The sequence below is a fragment of the Zea mays genome, chromosome 3 (assembly GCF_902167145.1).
Source record: "Zea mays cultivar B73 chromosome 3, Zm-B73-REFERENCE-NAM-5.0, whole genome shotgun sequence".
Taxonomy (NCBI): Eukaryota; Viridiplantae; Streptophyta; class Magnoliopsida; order Poales; family Poaceae; genus Zea; species Zea mays.
In genome coordinates this window covers 179,501,625-179,520,465 of record NC_050098.1, presented here as the reverse complement: position 1 = coordinate 179,520,465, position 18,841 = coordinate 179,501,625, and the positions used below count along the sequence as shown (strand labels likewise).

General features: G+C 40.8%; 1 protein-coding gene across 3 annotated transcripts; it reads left to right on the top strand.

Moving 5' to 3' along the window:
* Positions 1–13,168: 13,168 nt before the first annotated feature.
* LOC100384302 (uncharacterized) lies at positions 13,169–18,745 on the top strand. Of its 3 annotated transcripts, none has more exons than XM_008675061.3 (9): positions 13,169–13,761; positions 13,897–13,971; positions 14,579–14,680; positions 14,761–14,814; positions 15,028–15,120; positions 15,213–15,305; positions 17,776–17,898; positions 18,002–18,100; positions 18,205–18,745. In XM_008675061.3, exons 1-9 carry the CDS (start codon positions 13,642–13,644, stop codon positions 18,547–18,549), a joined length of 1,104 nt encoding a protein of 367 aa, XP_008673283.1. In that variant the 5' UTR covers positions 13,169–13,641; the 3' UTR covers positions 18,550–18,745. The 3 variants fall into 3 exon arrangements, with proteins under 3 accessions (XP_008673283.1, XP_020405542.1, NP_001170331.2); XM_020549953.3 differs by having other exon boundaries at positions 17,794–17,898; positions 18,182–18,739; NM_001176860.2 differs by having other exon boundaries at positions 13,317–13,761; positions 17,794–17,898; positions 18,205–18,738.
* The last annotated feature ends 96 nt before the right edge of the window (positions 18,746–18,841 follow it).

Here is an 18,841-nt window from a genome sequence, read left to right as displayed (position 1 = left end):
TCAGCTTGAATGAGGCAAAAAGGGCAAAACTTGGAAAAGGTGAGCTTCAGTGAGTTCACATGTTTGAATGAGTTCTAAAAGCCCTTATAAATGTTTTTGAGCACTTTGGATAGGATAGAAATATCATATATTGTAAACGCATGTTTTGGTGCCTGTTTTGAGTTGAAACAGGGAATTCAAGTTAAATACGAGATTTAGGTATGAATATATGACTTAGGCAAGTTGAGTATACTCTAAATATGTCTGTCTAAGTCATAGGGAAGGTCTCAAAGTCATTCAAGTCGATTTGGAGAACATTTGGTGAAAAAGGACTACAACTCAGTAGTCTGGGGTGCAGCGGACCTTAGGTCTGTGTGCACCAGACCATCTTACGAGAGGTGCCAGAAGAGGAAGTCATGGATTGGCACACTGGACCTTAGGTTCGTGTGCACCTGACCACTTTACTAGGGAGGTATGTAGAAGGACTTGGCAGCCTAGTGCATTGTACCTCGAGTACGGTGCATTGGACGTCTAGGGTCCTATGGCTACTTCACGGGGAACGGGTAGCGCAACAACTAGATTACGTGGCACGGGGTTTGGTGGTTCACTAGATCGGTCCTGTGCAAACGTTAGATGGAAGGTATCAATCAAGTTCATGGAGTCCGTGCTATAGGACTCGATCTGGTGCTCTTGTGAACAATGCAGTTCCCCAGTTCATTTGCAAATGACTCTTTGTGCCTTGGGGGCTATAAATATACCCCTCTCAATCCCCATAGTACCAACACATCACCAAGAAAGTAGCGAGCAAGTGCAAACTCATATCCTAGCCCTCTCTAGTGGATTTCTTTGTAGATCAAGTGATTAGTGTGTGATCTAGTCATAGAGAGAGGCACATGTGCTATAGTGTTGTCGTGTGAAAGAGTAGTAGTGATCTTGAACAAGTGTTTATTAGTTTAAGTATTCTCCATTGAGATACCAAAGTGTGGTTTGCCTCGGATCTATGTAAGGCATCAAGAAGATAGTGGAAGTCCTAATTTATCACCTTAGTGATAAACTTGAGCAAAGGGAAGAAGGAGTTGAAATAGAATCCAAGCATGCTGTCTAACTCCAACGTGGATATAGGCAAGCATTTGAGGCTTGGCCAAACCACGGGGAAAAATCACTATGTCATGTGTCCTGCTTTATTTCTTGTTTGCACTTTCCATCTTATATTTGTTATAAGTGTTTGTGAAGTGCAAGTATCTTGGACAAGGGCACCATTCGGTTGCACTCCGCTATGCAAGTGAAGTAAGAAAGTTGTATAGAGTTGAAGTGTTTATTAACTCTTATTCATCCCCTCTAGGAGACATCTAGGTCCTAAGTACCTCAAAGGTTCTTTCACCATATTTGTACCTTTGTCTGCCGTCTTTTCTCCGCTTGTCCCCTCAGCTTTAGCTGAGCCCTTTGAAAGGGAATTAGGCTTACACCTAGTCCCTAATTAATTTTGGTGGTTGAATTGCCCAACACAAATAATTGGACTAACTAGTTTGCCCAAGTTTATAAGTTCTACAGGTACAAAGGTTCATCATAAGCCAATAAAAAGACCAAGAAAAAGGGTTCAAACAAAGGAGCAAAGGACCAACCGGAGGCACCCTGGTCTGGCGCACCGGACTGTCCGGTGCACCACCGGACAGTGTCCGGTGCACCAGGGAAGGTCGACCTCAAACTCTTCACCTTCGGGAATTCTCGGAGCCGGCGCGCTATAATTCACCGGACTGTCCGGTGTACACCGGACAGTGTCCGGTGCTCCAAGAGGTCGCGGCTCCGAACTCGGTAGCCTCGGGAATTCACTTCGGCTGCTCCGCTATAATTCACCGGACATGTCCGGTGTACACCGGACTGTCCGGTGTGACAGCGGAGCAACGGCTACTTCGGCGCCAACGGTCACCTGCAGCGGCATTAAATGCGCGTCAGAGCGCGCAGAAGGCAGGCACGCGCGACATGGCGCACCGGACACTCTACAGTACATGTCCGGTGCGCCACCGGACATCCAGGCGGGCCCAGCAGTCAGAGTTCCAACAGTCAGAACCCTAACGGTCGGGTGACGTGGCTGTCGCACCGGACATGTCCGGTGTGCACCGGACTGTCCGGTGCACCATACGACAGACAGCTTTCACCAACAGCTAGATTTTGGTTGGTGGCTATAAATACCACCCCAACCGGCCACTTCAATGTGTGGGAGCCCAAGCAACATTCCAAGTCATCTAGTTGACATACTCAAGCCCTCCCGACCACATATATTCATTGATCCATCCTATACACAAGATTTAGTCCACTACAACCAACACAAGTGCCACAAAAGAGAGAGCAAGCAATTGAGAGCTACTCAATTGAGTTTAGCCCTAGTGCCTTGTGAGATTCGTTGAGAGATAGTGTGTGCTACATCTTTGTGTTCATTTGTGCGTGGAGTATTGACTCCCATCGAACTTCCTCCAAAGTTTTGGAGGCTTGTAAAAGCTAGCAAGAGACACCAAAGAGTGTGGTGGTCCTTGTGGGATCGAGAGTGATCCTTGAGAAGAAGAAGAGCTCACCGATCCTTGTGTGATCGGGGGAGAGAGGGAAAGGGTTGAAAAAGACTCGTCCTTAAGTGGACTCCTCAACGGGGACTAGGCCTTCGAGGGCCGAACCTCGGTAAAACAAATCACCCGTGTCCATTGTGTTTATTGCTTGTGATTTGTTTGTTTTCCCTTGCTCTAAGTTTTCTTGCACCATTCTTTGCTAATATCATTTGGTGTTGCTTCAAGTTAAATTCCCATTTAGTGAAGTAACACGTTGCAAGAAAGAACTTGCCCTAGTGCTCTTCTCATCTAAGACTTCTTGCTTTGTTATTCTATAACTTATTAATTGTATTGATTCATCACTCCCGCATTATTTAGCAATACTCTTTTCAAGCAAGAACTTAGTTTGTATACTCCTATATTTGTATATCTTGTTCTAACCACTAATCAAGGGATCTAGTTGGGGGATAAAGTTTTAATTTTCAGGTTTCGCCTATTCACCCCCCCTCTAGGCGACTTTCAATTGGTATCAGAGCTAGGCACTTCATCTTGAGTCTAACAACTCGAAGTGATGGCTCGTAGAAGATCCCAAAAGAACAAGAAGACTCCTTCATCGAACGCAACTCAAAAGGAGGTAACTCTTGAAGTATTATTTGATGATTGTTCTAATTATGACTCATGGTCCTCTAGTGTGATAAATGCTTTTAGAACTATAGATCCACGATTAGAACAAATTATAGACAAGAGTATTTTTCCCTCTAATTTCAATGGAAAAATTAATTCTGAGGAGGATCAAAGATGTTATCGCTTAAACTATCTAGCTTTTGACATCTTAACTAAATCTCTTAGTAAAGAAGATTATCGTGCCTTCATATCAAATCATGACGAATCAATCCATGATGCGCATGATATTTGGACTAGAATTAGAAGCAAATTTGATGAGTCCTATTATGATAGTCCATTTTGTGCTTCTACTTCCTTTGGTATTTGTGATACTAACCCTTGCAAGGAAGAAGAAGAAAATGAACGATGGAGACCAAACGATGAATCCACCTCTCCAAAAGGTTTGACTTCCCATTTCGATTCCCACATGTGTTGTGTGGCTAATAAAAATGATAGCGGAAGCACAAATGAGGATGAGGAGGAAGAAAGAAGCTTTGTGCATCTCTACGCTCGCCTAAGCCAAGAAGACAAGGCGGTCATGCTCAAACTTCTAGAAAGAGCGAGAGAGCAAAGCGAAGCTCGTCAAAGGCTAGAAGATATTCTCTCCATGAAAATGCTACACTTTGACGAGTTGACTAAAGAACATGAGGAGCTAAAGTGCTCTCATGTTGATTTGGTCCAAAGGTATGAAACTATTTCAATTGAGCAAGATAACGCTTTACATTGTATCGCTCAATTAGTAAATAGGAATACCTTGCTTAAGGACCAAGTAGAAAAGCTAAAAGTTGAAAATCTAGCTTTTCAAGAAAAATATGATATGCTCCTATGCTCCCATGAAAATCTTATGGATGATCATATCATATTAAATATTGCTCATGAGGTTGTGATAGAAAACTTAAAATTCCAACAACCTCACTCATGCACATGTATTCAAATTGATACTATATTACCATGTGCTAATGCTTGTTGTCCGTCGACAAGCAAATCTTCCTTTGAGCTAGAATTTGCAGGAACAAACGATGATTCATATCAAAAGCTCAAGGAAGAAAATGAGAGGCTGAAGATGAGCTTGACACAACTAAAAGGGAAGTGCATTGCTCAACCTTCTCAAGATAACCGTGACCACATGGTGAAGAAGCTTGAGACGGGAACAACCGTGGCATGCACTAAAACCCTTGAGGAAAATGTCAAGGATTTGAGGATTGCCAAGAGGAAGAAGCAAATGATGAAATTCAATACATCCTCCAAAAGCCTCAACCACGCCTCTACAAAAGGTAACATCCAAGGTATTGATCAAGCCACACTTCACATTAAGAGGTGTAGTGAATGCTTTGAAAAGGGGCACTTGATTAGGTCATGCCCCTACATTAAAAATGGCTTGATTATTAACAAGGATGATAGACTTTGTTTTAAATGCTCTAAGAAGGGACACTTGCTTAGATCTTGTCCCCATTTAAAACAAAAGGGCATAGGGTTAGAAAAGAAAGTTTTTACTAACCATGTAGCAAGCAACAAACAAGGAAAGAAGAAAACTTCAAAACTTGAAAAACGCCTATGCTACACATGCCGAAAGAAGGGACATCAATGCAAGGATTGTCCCATTGGTAACAATTCCACTCCTAGCTTGTCAATTAATTCTCATGTAACTAGGCAACCCAAAATTGCAACTTGTGCTAGAAAGGTAATGAGTTTACCTAGTGCTAACACAAAGGACTTTTGGGTTCCTAGATCTTTGTTGACTAACCGTGATGGACCCATCAAGCGATGGGTACCAAAATATGCTTGACAAGCTTTGCAAGAAAAGGAGATGATATGAAGCCTTGGGGTGCTTGAGAGAGTCCATTCGATTCTTATCAACTCAAGCTATCAATCTTCAATAATCTATATACATGATTGACCCAAGGTTATTTTTCAAATTGCTATGTCTTAAACTCATATCATCTCGAGGAAAATATTATATGTTGTAGGAAGTGAAGAGACATCATGTGCGAAAAGTCAAGACCTACAACATAGAGGAAAGTCAAAGGATGGTAACTTCTATGCTTTTAAGTGCAAGTATTTTAAATCATTATCTCTTATGTGTCTTGTGTAGTCACATAGAAATGTGTAGCACTTCAAATATCTTCAAATTTATATTACCATTCTTTGAAGAAATTTTCTCTCATATGGTAGATTGCATATTCATCATTTCCATTCTATAGCAATCTACATGCTTTAAAATATTGCAAGTATCTCATGGCATGTTTTTTCACTAAGTGTTTTATTATTGCCATGATTCTAGATATAGAGAGATATTTCATATTCTTAAAAGGATGAGGTGTCATGTAAGGAACTCTAATCCTTAGGACACTTATAAAAGGAAAACTCTCTCTATAACTAGAATAGTGATACTATTGATTTTTATTTAAGTAACCCAAGTAGTCTCACTTGTAGAGAATAAGTTTCTCTTTGGAAGTGTGTAATCTAACATGAAAAGAAAAATCAATCCAATGTTTTATGTTGTATTTCTACTTGCTCAAATTGGATATGATTCTTTCACATTTATCGCTTTCCAAATCATGAATTAGATTTATTCCTATAATCTCAAAGGATTATTTATGCTTGTTTTATGAGTTAAAATTGAGCATAACATCATCTATGGATAATCTAGTTCATACTATGAAGTTTCCATATTTTAGTAATCTAGCTTTTTCATTCCTTATCAAAATGGTTACAAAAATGGAAACTAGTGCTTGTGTTACTAACAAAGTATCTCTTGAGCCTACTTATGAATATCTACAAAAAGAAAGTGCACAAGCCTCATGGGTTGCTCTTCACCCAAAGGAAGAAAGGTAAAAGCAAAGGTACGGGAACTCATCTTCTTAAGATAGTTTCCATCTCAATGGTTATTTATTCTAAATTATCTTATTCTACCTATGTGAAAAATAGATTCTTTTTGGGACTTAATTTTTGCTAGGTGTGCATTCAATCTCATTCTCATAGATGCACTAGTCCATTAGAATCTATTTCATACCTTTGTTATACATATTCTCATATTGATTTACTTCCAAGTAATGATTAATAAACTCAATATGAAGAAGTAAAATTCCTATGTTTGATCAAAATACTTATAGGATGCATATTGTTGTATTCTAACGTTAAGGAATTTACTTCATGTCTATGTGACTTATGGATGATGAATTGCTTTTACCTCCTATCTAAAAGAAGCATCTTCCATCATATACTCCCTTGTGCTATTAACATCTTTCTTGAGTATTTTCAATAAGTTTGAAAGGAAAAGGAAACAACTACAAAGGGAGGACACTCAAATGAAAATGGAGGACATCAAGAACAACAACACCTACTTGGATAATAAGATCTACAAAACAATCAATGGTGTGGTTGTGAGTATTCTAAACCCTTTCATTATGAGAATGCTAGGCTTAAGTTGTTTATTGCAAAATTTATGAGCCTTGATCAAGATGTACAATGCTTCTCCAGATTTGTCTTTAAAGTAAATGCATCCATTCAATTCAAATACTCGATGCATATCTTTAGGGGGAGTCTATTCTTATATCTTGATTTTGTTGAGACTATTGCTTTATCTTAGTAATTTCATATAGTCTCTTGCATGAGAATAAGTTTCTCATGAAGTATGCTACTATTTTTTAAATTCCTGTCTTTCACTCTAAAGTAGCATATTTGCTGGATTCTCCTACTCTAAGCTTAATTGATAATCTAATGCGTATGTTGTTCTTTTGATCACATGTGTTATTTGTTTGATCATTGAATAACTTTCATTAACAACCATGCCTCTTAGTGCCTCATATTCTTTCAATCAATATCTCTCTTGATATGCACTAAGTTAAAAGGAGAATTCATGATTCATTTATACAATTGGTGATCCATTTGATATATGTTTACAATAACTTGAAAAGGATCACTAGTTGTAAAACTCTCTCTTGTGCAAAATATTTCCATATATTGTCATTGAAGATAGGTCTTAAGCATGTAAAGACTTTGAACAAAGCACAATGAAGAAGAGCATCTCTATGTGAAGGTACAAAAGGGTAAAACTATCTCCTTTCATTTAAAACTTGTACCTAAATCTTCCTTTTCCATACATTCTTTGGATATCCTATATAAAAGGAAGAGAAAGCATGTCCATGTATTATCCCTACTTCATACCTAGTTTAATTTCCCAAGATTCATTCCTGCTTTAGTGCATCTCTGGTAAAACTAGATGAAGTGCTTTTATTGTCAAAGAGCTTAAAGCTTAACCTTGTAACGAGGATAAGCTGCCTTTGTTTCAAAGGTGGATGGTCCTTAAGTCTCTTTGAAATCCTTAAGGGAAAATGCTTAAATTATTTCCAACATGCTTTCATAAGTGCATAAATTGTCATGAGCATCACACTTATACTATGACACAATGCACTTCACATTCTGTATGATATAGATATGTTCTCATTTACCTAATTATGTGCAATTGGCATTTGAGGCAAAAAAAATATGTTTTCCTCTCGCACATATTTAGGGGGAGCAATCTATGTTATATAGAACTATGATCATGTTTAATTTGATATATCCTCTTGATCATATCTCTTTTATATGCTATGACTAATGTGTTTTCAAGTGAATTTCAAACCAAGTCATAGGTACATTGAAAGGGAATTGGAGCCTTCGGCGAAGACAAAGGCTTCCACTCCACTCTACCACTCATCATTCGTCGTCGCTCCGCTTCTCTCTCCATCTTTGGTATAATCTTCACTCATATATTTTATTTGCCAAAGGGGGAGAAAATAGTAAGAAAAGGGCTTATATCTCACTCAAAGTATCCGTTTTTGGCGATTCATGCCAAAGGGGGAGAAAGTATGAGCCCAAAGCAAAAGGACCGCACCACCACCCCTAATTTTACAAATTAATGATTTTCAATTGGTAAATTTCAAATTGGTATCTCTTTGTGTTTTAAAGGGGGAGAAAGTGGTATTTTCAAAATTGATATCTTAAAACCCTCTTGAACACTAAGAGGAGAATTTATTTGAGGGGGAGTTTTGTTTAGTCAAAGGAAAAGCATTTGGAACAAGGAGAGAGAATTTCAAATCTTGAAAATGCTTCTCAAAATCTTATTCATTTACCTTTGACTATCTTGCAAAAGGACTTTGAAAAGAATTTACAAAAGAATTTGCAAAAACAAAACTTGTGGTGCAAGCGTGGTCCAAAATGTTAATTATAAAGAAACAATCCATGCATATCTTGTAAGTATTTATATTGGCTCAATTCCAAGCAACCTTTGCACTTACAAACTAGCTCATTTATGCACTTTTATATTTGCTTTGGTTTGTGTTGGCATCAATCACCAAAAAGGGGGAGATTGAAAGGGAATTAGGCTTACACCTAGTCCCTAATTAATTTTGGTGGTTGAATTGCCCAACACAAATAATTGGACTAACTAGTTTGCCCAAGTTTATAAGTTCTACAGGTACAAAGGTTCATCATAAGCCAATAAAAAGACCAAGAAAAAGGGTTCAAACAAAGGAGCAAAGGACCAACCGGAGGCACCCTGGTCTGGCGCACCGGACTGTCCGGTGCACCACCGGACAGTGTCCGGTGCACCAGGGAAGGTCGACCTCAAACTCTTCACCTTCGGGAATTCTCGGAGCCGGCGCGCTATAATTCACCGGACTGTCCGGTGTACACCGGACAGTGTTCGGTGCTCTAAGAGGTCGCGGCTCCGAACTCGGTAGCCTCGGGAATTCACTTCGGCTGCTCCGCTATAATTCACCGGACATGTTCGGTGTACACCGGACTGTCCGGTGTGACAGCGGAGCAACGGCTACTTCGGCGCCAACGGTCACCTGCAGCGGCATTAAATGCGCGCCAGAGCGCGCAGAAGGCAGGCACGCGCGACATGGCGCACCGGACACTCTACAGTACATGTCCGGTGCGCCACCAGACATCCAGGCGGGCCCAGCAGTCAGAGTTCCAACAGTCAGAACCCTAACGGTCGGGTGACGTGGCTGTCGCACCGGACATGTCCGGTGTGCACCGGACTGTCCGGTGCACCATACGACAGACAGCTTTCACCAACGGCTAGATTTTGGTTGGTGGCTATAAATACCACCCCAACCGGCCACTTCAATGTGTGGGAGCCCAAGCAACATTCCAAGTCATCTAGTTGACATACTCAAGCCCTCCCGACCACATATATTCATTGATCCATCCTATACACAAGATTTAGTCCACTACAACCAACACAAGTGCCACAAAAGAGAGAGCAAGCAATTCAGAGCTACTCAATTGAGTTTAGCCCTAGTGCCTTGTGAGATTCGTTGAGAGATAGTGTGTGCTACATCTTTGTGTTCATTTGTGCGTGGAGTATTGACTCCCATCGAACTTCCTCCAAAGTTTTGGAGGCTTGTAAAAGCTAGCAAGAGACACCAAAGAGTGTGGTGGTCCTTGTGGGATCGAGAGTGATCCTTGAGAAGAAGAAGAGCTCACCGATCCTTGTGTGATCGGGGGAGAGAGGGAAAGGGTTGAAAAAGACTCGTCCTTAAGTGGACTCCTCAACGGGGACTAGGCCTTCGAGGGCCGAACCTCGGTAAAACAAATCACCCGTGTCCATTGTGTTTATTGCTTGTGATTTGTTTGTTTTCCCTTGCTCTAAGTTTTCTTGCACCATTCTTTGCTAATATCATTTGGTGTTGCTTCAAGTTAAATTCCCATTTAGTGAAGTAACACGTTGCAAGAAAGAACTTGCCCTAGTGCTCTTCTCATCTAAGACTTCTTGCTTTGTTATTCTATAACTTATTAATTGTATTGATTCATCACTCCCGCATTATTTAGCAATACTCTTTTCAAGCAAGAACTTAGTTTGTATACTCCTATATTTGTATATCTTGTTCTAACCACTAATCAAGGGATCTAGTTGGGGGATAAAGTTTTAATTTTCATGTTTCGCCTATTCACCCCCCCTCTAGGCGACTTTCACCCTTGCTTCCCCTATGGGAATCTTTCCCGTCAGTCTGACAGTCCGACCACGTGGGCCTGAGGACAACACTTCCTAATTTCCTAGGGGCACCCTCATCCTGACTGGTCCCTTGTCTTCAGCAGGCATCCATGGGTTTCCTACCTTGATGCTTTCAGTGGTCGGTTCCAGCTTGTCTATCCTGCTTCCCTCGACGAGGGACCTTGATTTTCTTGATCTGTTACCCAAGGAGGCAGACCTAATTCATCCAATCTTAAGGGCCAGAAGCGTTTTTAGGAGCTAGAGCCAGACAAAGCGCTCCTTAAAAGGCCGAGAGGGATAGGGTGCGACCCTTTTCTTTTCTTCCTCTCTCATGCCTATTGTTCTCAAGTACCCATTTTTTCTCTTTTGCTAGAAGGATTTGAGGCTTTTCCACCATTGCTCCCTGCATGAGGAGAACCCTCGTGGGAGTGCAGTCGAGGTCACCTTCCCCTCTGATGGAAGATTCTTGTGCTTGGTCAAACCATGGGGCAACAGTGGTGGTGTCCTACCAGAGCACTTAGCCATAGCTGGTGAACCGTAAGTGGTCCGAGAGGAGGATATAGTCATACTGCTAATGACACCCTTATGCCTTTTGAGACTGTTAGCTACAATCGCTCCTATCTAGCCAGCAAGCCATACAAAGGGGCCTACCTCCGCTTCTCCCTATCTGGAGGGATCGGAGTCGCATGGAGGGGACTCCCCTGCTCCTACGACCTCATCATAGGTTTACCACAACCCGATGTGGATTGAGCTTCCAAGCCCTTCAAGCCCCATGGAGTGCTTCGTTCACCCTTGACAAGCATGCAGAGGGACGAGGCACTCAATGATTTGCTTGCCATGGCTGGGAGGCCCCAATTCCATGAGGTTGTTTGTTCATTCTTAGTGAGTCTTATTCATTTTTCGAAAGCCTTTGTTCCATCCCTTCATTCGGCAGCGTTTAAAAGTTTTTTTGTCAAACCAGTCACTTATTGAGGGACACATCTTTACTGATGCATCAAAACAATATAACTCTTCATAGCGGATTAGTTCATCTTAGCCATGGTACCTCGGTCCACAAGCCGTCGCTTTAACCTTCACCTTCGCTTAGTCCCTCGAAACATTTTCCTTGCTATCTTCAACCTATCAAGACATTCTTGAGTCACATCATATTTAACATTCATTGAGAGAATCATTTCTTCAATATTGTGAACCTTGCTTGAATGTCATCTAGATATAAATGCTAAGATCAATCAAGCTCTAGTTTTATTCTCATAGAAACATATATGGGCTAATAGTAATATGGTCAAGCCAATTCATGATTCCTCACATCTTATTCATTTTGGCTTAATCAATCCTCTTAATCACTTCAATCTCTATTCTCGTCATATTTATGCATAGTGATTTCTCATGTCTACATAGCTTAGAAATAACAAGAAGGGTTTCTAAATAACAATATGTAACTCAATATATACCAATCTCATTCATACATCTCGAAGAGTAAAATGCATATGTAGTCTTTAAACTTGATATATTATGTTATTTGGGTCTCCAACTCTCAAAACCAGGTAAATGGCTACTAAAACTTTGGTTGGCCTATCTTAAACCGGATTTGAGCATCCACATCGGTGGTATTTAGATAGTCCAAATTTGATTTTGGATGAACTAGTCAAGTTCTAACCCACCATTCTGGTTTTAAGGTCATTCTTAATACATAGTTTCATCGTACTGTTTTTAAAGCTATGACGTCAACATCTGTCTAGGTACCAATGTATCTAAAGTCATATCCCCATAAAACCCTAATATCACATATGTGACTCTCTCATATCTATTTTCATTAAGCTATATACCATATCATCCTAATTGCTTATAATTATGACATGTCATTTAACAAGAATGCAACTTTTATGGAATGTCCGCTAAAATAAAACTTCGGATACATTTTACTCTATCTATCATTGTAAGGCTCCCTCTAATGGTTCACGGAGTTTGCCTCCCACCCTCTCTATGGTGCGTACGACGCCACCCTCAGTCATCCAATCGTTCCCCTCTCCTTCCCTAGGTTTTTGGTGATAGAGTGAAATCCCCTTTGAAGGGGAGCTCTAATCTCTCCTTCACTGACCAGAGAGTTTAGTTGCGAAATTAATTTATTTTATGTTTAATTACCACATAACAATATGTAGTACAATGCTACAAATACTGTATAGTTTTTAAACTCTAAAAATGATATATATAAAAGTCAAATCAGTTAGGGCTAGTTTGGGAGCTACAAAACTGGAGGGGTTGAAGGGCTAAAAACTCTAAAAAATGATATATATATAAAAGTCAAATCAGTTAGCCCTCCAATCTCCTCCGGTATTTTAGTTTACAAACTAGTTCTTATCTTTAAAGTATAAAGAGTGAACTGAATAGAGGGAATTGTTGGAGAGGAGGATAAATAGGGGGAGAATAGTTTGAAGGGAGGTATATTTAAATATGATAGAAAATATAATAGAGTGTTTGGGAGGGGAAATTGTCGTGAGCCTAAACGAAGCCTTTGCCTAAGAAGGTTTTTAATGAGGCGGCCATTGCACTAATAGCTCCTAATTATAATTTTATATCTGTGTTTGTGTACTATCCTGTGAACAATCTGTTATTTCATGTGATCATTTCATATTTGTATTAATATAATATTATCTTGTGAATTGATAAATGAATTTTGTTGTCTTAATATATGTAAATAATATGTTATTATATGTGATTAATTCTGTTAAATGTATGTATTTATATACTGCTCTACTGTTGGTTTGGGCCAGTGGTCGGCTCGGCACGTTGAGGCCCACCGGGCCAACGGGCCGGCTCAGTACGATTTTTTCCTGTACGTGTCGGGTTTGGGCATGTCCCTAGACACGTGGGCTAGCACGACCCGACCCGAAGCATTAACGAGTCGTGGCTGACTTCGCCTTATTTGTACCGGGTCGAAACGGGTTTGGGCCGGGTCCGTACCGAGTGGCCCGTTTGGACATTTATACCTTTGCCTGAGTCAGGCGAAACGGAGGGTCACACGTCGGATCCCATGGCGAATCGCAGCCAGGCAGGCAGGCATGGCCCCCGCGCCCGGTGCGGGCTGCGGGACACGGACACCGACGGCAGGCCCCATCCAACATCTCCTCCTCCCCGTCCCTCTCCTCACCTTCCTTCCCTCCCCCTCCCTGCTCGGTGCTCGCACACGCTGGCGCGGCTTGCCCCCACGCTGCGCTCCCACCACCACCACTATATAATCCCCGATCGCCTCACGCACACGCACCGACCCACCGGCCGACGAGGGGCGACCGCCGCAACACAAATCCACACGCCCGCCGCCACCGCCGCCATACGGACCCACTCCTCCTTTGCCCTGGTGCGAGCAGGCTTCGGCAGCAAACCCCGCAGACTGCTCCCGGACGAGGGAGAACGCGCGGGGCTGGGCTAGCCGCTACCCGCTAGCCAGGGGACCGGGGCGGAGGCAGCGAGGAGGTACGTATGGACAAGTACGAGGCGGTGCGGGACATCGGGTCGGGGAACTTCGGGGTGGCGCGGCTGATGCGCAACCGCGAGACTCGAGAGCTCGTCGCCGTCAAGTGCATCGAGCGTGGCCACCGGGTTAGTTGTTTTTGTTTGTTCGTTTCTTAAACTTCCTCTTTACGGTTTGTTCGGCTTGGTGGTGGATTAATTACTGGCTCTGGGTGGGTTACGAGTGGGTTCTAATTTTGTTGGTTTTGGATCCGTGCTGCGCAGATTGACGAGAATGTGTACAGGGAGATCATCAACCACCGCTCGCTGCGCCATCCCAACATTATTCGCTTCAAGGAGGTTCGTCGTTATGGACCGGAACGTTTAATTGCCTGCTTGATCATTTCCTTTCGCTTTTTATTTTTATTACAGGGTGTTTATTGCCGTTTTAGTGTTATTAGGGAGCGGCTTCAAAGGAGGGCGGATAAAGGATTTTTGAATATATATATATATATATATATATATATATATATATATATATATATATATATATATATATATATATATATATAGTTCATAATTCGGGATGTTGCTAATTCCTCTTAACTGCATATAGTAGGGGGAATCTTTTGATTGGTGCTGCTTAATTAGGTGCCAACTTTTGCTGTTTTCCTATGTCCTTTGCCCCTTTCTTTTTAGGCTATTCCCCTTGTGCTTCTTGCGTATTTAGTATGAGTTTTAGTGTCAGGGATGCATCCGCCTTAGACAGTCGTTAGGCAGCATGCTTTCTGTCTCAGATTGTTCACACAAATCTCAAAGTTATAAGGTGCAGAGTCTTCTATTTGAACTGTTGTGAATTTTAAATGTACGAGGAAACAGACAATGCCTCCACTCTGTTTGCTTCAGTAGTACCTTTTCTCCTTCTGAATCACATGGTTTTAATTGTTTTGGGAAAAAACTTCTGCAGGTGATACTTACACCAACACATCTTATGATTGTGATGGAGTTTGCAGCAGGTGGAGAGCTTTTTGATCGGATCTGTGATCGTGGGCGGTTTAGTGAGGATGAGGTCTCGGAATTTGTTCCTGAGTTTATGTTAATGCTTTGATGGAAGAGTGATACATAATTATTTTTTTCTGCTTAATGCAGGCCCGGTATTTCTTTCAGCAGTTGATCTGTGGAGTGAGCTATTGCCATTACATGGTACAAAACGCACAAGCAGAAAAATTTCTGTTCATTCGACAAACAAAATCACAATCTACTCTTTTAAGAACAAAAGAATTGTATCCCTTGTGTTTATTGTTTTTTAGAAGACCACACTGGTTGTTAACGTAAAAGGTGTACTCAATGTATCACCGTGTATGTGTATTATTATTTCTCATAATTCATTCTGAGGACAAAATTTTCAAATACCAGCAAATATGCCATAGAGATCTGAAGCTGGAGAATGTTCTCTTGGATGGCAGCCCAGCTCCACGGCTTAAGATCTGCGATTTTGGCTATTCCAAGGTGGTTTGATGGATCCATGGTTAATGTAAAATGCTGTACTTAGTAAATCTTCATAAATTCTCGTTAAATATTTTTTCCCGTGTCTGGAACAGTCATCAGTGTTGCATTCAAGACCCAAATCAGCAGTAGGAACGCCAGCATATATTGCACCTGAGGTGCTATCCCGTCGCGAGTATGATGGAAAGGTGAACTTATCTCCCCTTGATTCTTTCATGAACTGCATGTTTTCTTGTTTCTATTACACCTTCGCAGTATATTCTGTTAGGTCACTTGCAATCTTTATCTAGGCATTGTTCATGACTTTGTGCAAGTATCCTTTTGCCATTCTCTCCTTTTTATATGTTGAAGATTTGCAGTGTAAGCATAACATCTGATTCACCCAGTTGTTTTAGGTGCATAAATTAAATGGTGGTAATCAAACTTCCCCATCACAACCACATTGTGGGGATATATTTGTCCATGATTGTGACATTACATGCTTGGCTTCTCAATATAGTGAAAAGGCAGGTTGAATGTTCAACCATTCTGTTACAACTTACAAGAGTTGGTCCTTCTGAAATTCTGCATGTGCAGGGAAGAATCTTAGGAAATATCTGATCTGTAGGCTTATTTGTCAAGCTTAACAAGAAATTGTGCTGCGAGTTTATGTGTTCCTTTGGTCGAGCCAAATAGGTCGTGCCCTGTTTGGTTCCGTGCAGTAGCTATCTGCTCATAATTATCTCTTGATCCAAATAGGTATAGATAATAGACTAGCTAATTATTAGCTGGACCTCTAGATAACAACTATCTCACTAGTTGGACCAAATCAGATAATAGCAGCAAATAGGTGGACCAACAACTCAACCTTATCAATTAACTAGTCAATAGCTAGCTAGCTAATATTAGCTCTGTGCTAGTAGCTAGCTAACTACTATGAATCCGAACAAGCCTAAGATGATGCGTCAGACCCTGTTGTTGTGAGTTGTGACACATGCCGTTGGTGTACAGTCTTGTCCGGCAACTAGCTGGACTTCACAGCTATTCTTTGATAGTGCATTTCATTATTAGCTGTAAGTCACAAATGATGAAATAACAAAGGATCCGAAATTCTCTTGATAAATGCTTCTAGTTTGGATGAGTCATTGTCATCATGAGGTGCTGGAACATTTTCTGTTGGTTTATTGAGGTAATATGTACTACAATGGATGTTGACACCAGAAAAGTGGAGCGGGGCTAGTTGATGACAGACATCCACAAAAAAGAGGTTCTTATCCTACAGATTCTCCATGTTCGTATAAAATAGTTCACCTTTGGACTGTGGATGGAGGATTTTAGCTTCTAGTTTCTTGTCAACAGCATTGTCATGAATAAATAGGTTCCAATAGATCTATTGCTAGCTAGTTTATAAGGACGAATAATTTTCTGTAGCCTTATTTACTAGAACACAGTAAGTGCAACTAAATCGATAAAGAAGATTACTATGAAGTATGGACATGGATCATGATTACATCAATAAAGAAGACTATGAACATGTGCATCGCACAATCTGAGCGTCGCACAAAAAAATCGAGTTCACTCCATTTTATAGGAACTGTGCTTTCATGTCCAGCATTAAGTTTGACATGAAGATTTCTGTGAACCAACTTCCTTTCAAGAAAATTTCTAAGAACAGTTTATACATCCACAACTAGTTGGCCAACCATTGATCTTCATGCATATTTCATAGTGCTAACTGCTAACTTGAACAAGATTGTAGATCCTATTTATGTTTTGAATTTGATGCTTCTGCTGACTTCTTCTTGAACATAAAATACATGTGGAGCCTATTTGGTTCCTCTTGATTATTATGGATTTTATTTTGCATTTGGTTTGATTAGGTTAACTACATGGTTCTAACTAGCCCCCTATATCGCCGCTAAGCCACTATAGCTATGCTATATGATTTTCAGAGGGCCTACCACTATGATATTGTCATTTGTTCATTATTACATCTAACGATGCTTTAGCTCTGCTAAACACCATTATTTGGCTTACCCGTGAAATTGTTTTAGCACTGCTGATTCTGACAGAGTCAAAACATTCATTCTTTGCTTGTTGAATGAACAATGAATGTTGATTATAGCCGTGACTGAATGATTATGATGTAATGGGCATGGTGACATGTCACCTAGAGCTTTTGACATGTATTCAAGTATTTGAGTTCATGAAACTTCCTTTCCATGTTTTTAGTTTTTTATAGCTCCTGGAGGGGGCTGTTAAATATCGTAGCCTGCTATTTAAACCTTGGTTAAGTTCATTACGGTTTATGCTGACTTGCTTTGTCACACAACCCACAAGCAACCCATGTAGTGGTTATATGTTTTATATTTTTAATGCAATAGCAAAAAACCGAATTGTACCACATGAAAAAAAGGCACCAGATCAATCAAATATCAGTTTGTCTTGACACCTCAGAAATTCTCATGTAGGATTAGTGATTTTTTGAAGCTTTGCTAGTTTAACACAAAATATAAACAGCAGTAAGTCTTATGAAATGCAAGGAACAGATTATTGATTCCTTCATCTAATCTAATCCCATTCTGAAAATGTATATCCTGACCTTGTAATTCACTCTATTCTAATAAAGTTTGTTAATATTTATCTAACAGATTATTCATCTCCACTCATTGATTACAGTGGTACTTGTTCATGCAGCTTGCAGACGTATGGTCCTGTGGGGTGACTCTTTACGTCATGCTTGTGGGAGCATACCCATTTGAAGACCCAGATGACCCCAAGAATATACGCAACACCATTCAGGTGACATGCTATATGCCAATAGTATAGATATCTTGTCCAATTTCTGCTATTTTTTTTTCGACGTCTACTTTAGCCCCTCATTCCAGTCATTCTTCACCTGCAGCAAATAATGCAAGTGCAATACAAGATACCAGATCATGTCCACATATCTACGGAATGCCAGCAACTTATTGCCCGTATCTTTGTTGCCAATCCAATGAGGGTAATGATCTCAACCTGTAAATTACAATCATGGCGTGTGGGATAGTGTAAAACGTGGTAGTTTGAAGCATTGATGATGCAGTACTTTTTACGAATATTCTCCAGAGAATCACAATGAAGGAAATAAAGAGCCATCCATGGTTTTTGAAGAACCTACCACGGGAACTCACGGAGACTGCACAAGGCATGTACTACAGGAGGGATAACAGGGTCCCTTCTTATTCAGACCAAACGTCGGAAGAAATCATGAAGATAGTTCAAGATGCAAGGACCATGCCGAAATCATCCAGATCAGGCTATGGGTGGAGCAGTGAGTATTCGGATGAAGAAGAAGAGAAGGAAGAGGAACACAGACCAGAGGAGCATGAGGAAGAGGAAGATGAATACGATAGGAGGGTGAAGGAGGTCCATGCAAGCGGAGAACTCCGTATGGACGCTCTTCACATATGAAAGCTAGTGGAAGAGAAAGTTGCATGTAGATAACTGGGTTGTTGCGGATCTGAAGGATCCAGTGGGATGTATGCAGTTTTGGCTTGAGAATTTGCTTCTGTTTGTCAATTTTCATGTAACATAATTTAATACACCGAGACAACAGACTACCATGTTCTTATATTGGTAAATATGAAGCATGTACCTTCTATCTGCATTGTACAGTCTGCTAGGTTCCGGTATGATAATTCTAACGCATGTAAGTGGTGGGATCGATGCTATCCACCAGATCACCGCCACCTGAGCATCCAGC

Excerpts from the sequence above, each read along its gene's own strand:
- LOC100384302 (XM_008675061.3), top strand. The coding sequence starts at position 13,642 with ATGGACAAGTACGAGGCGGTGCGGGACATCGGGTCGGGGAACTTCGGG. Across the intron at positions 13,762-13,896 it reads GCATCGAGCGTGGCCACCGG|ATTGACGAGAATGTGTACAG; the intron begins GTTAGTTGTTTT and ends CGTGCTGCGCAG. Across the intron at positions 13,972-14,578 it reads ACATTATTCGCTTCAAGGAG|GTGATACTTACACCAACACA; the intron begins GTTCGTCGTTAT and ends AAACTTCTGCAG.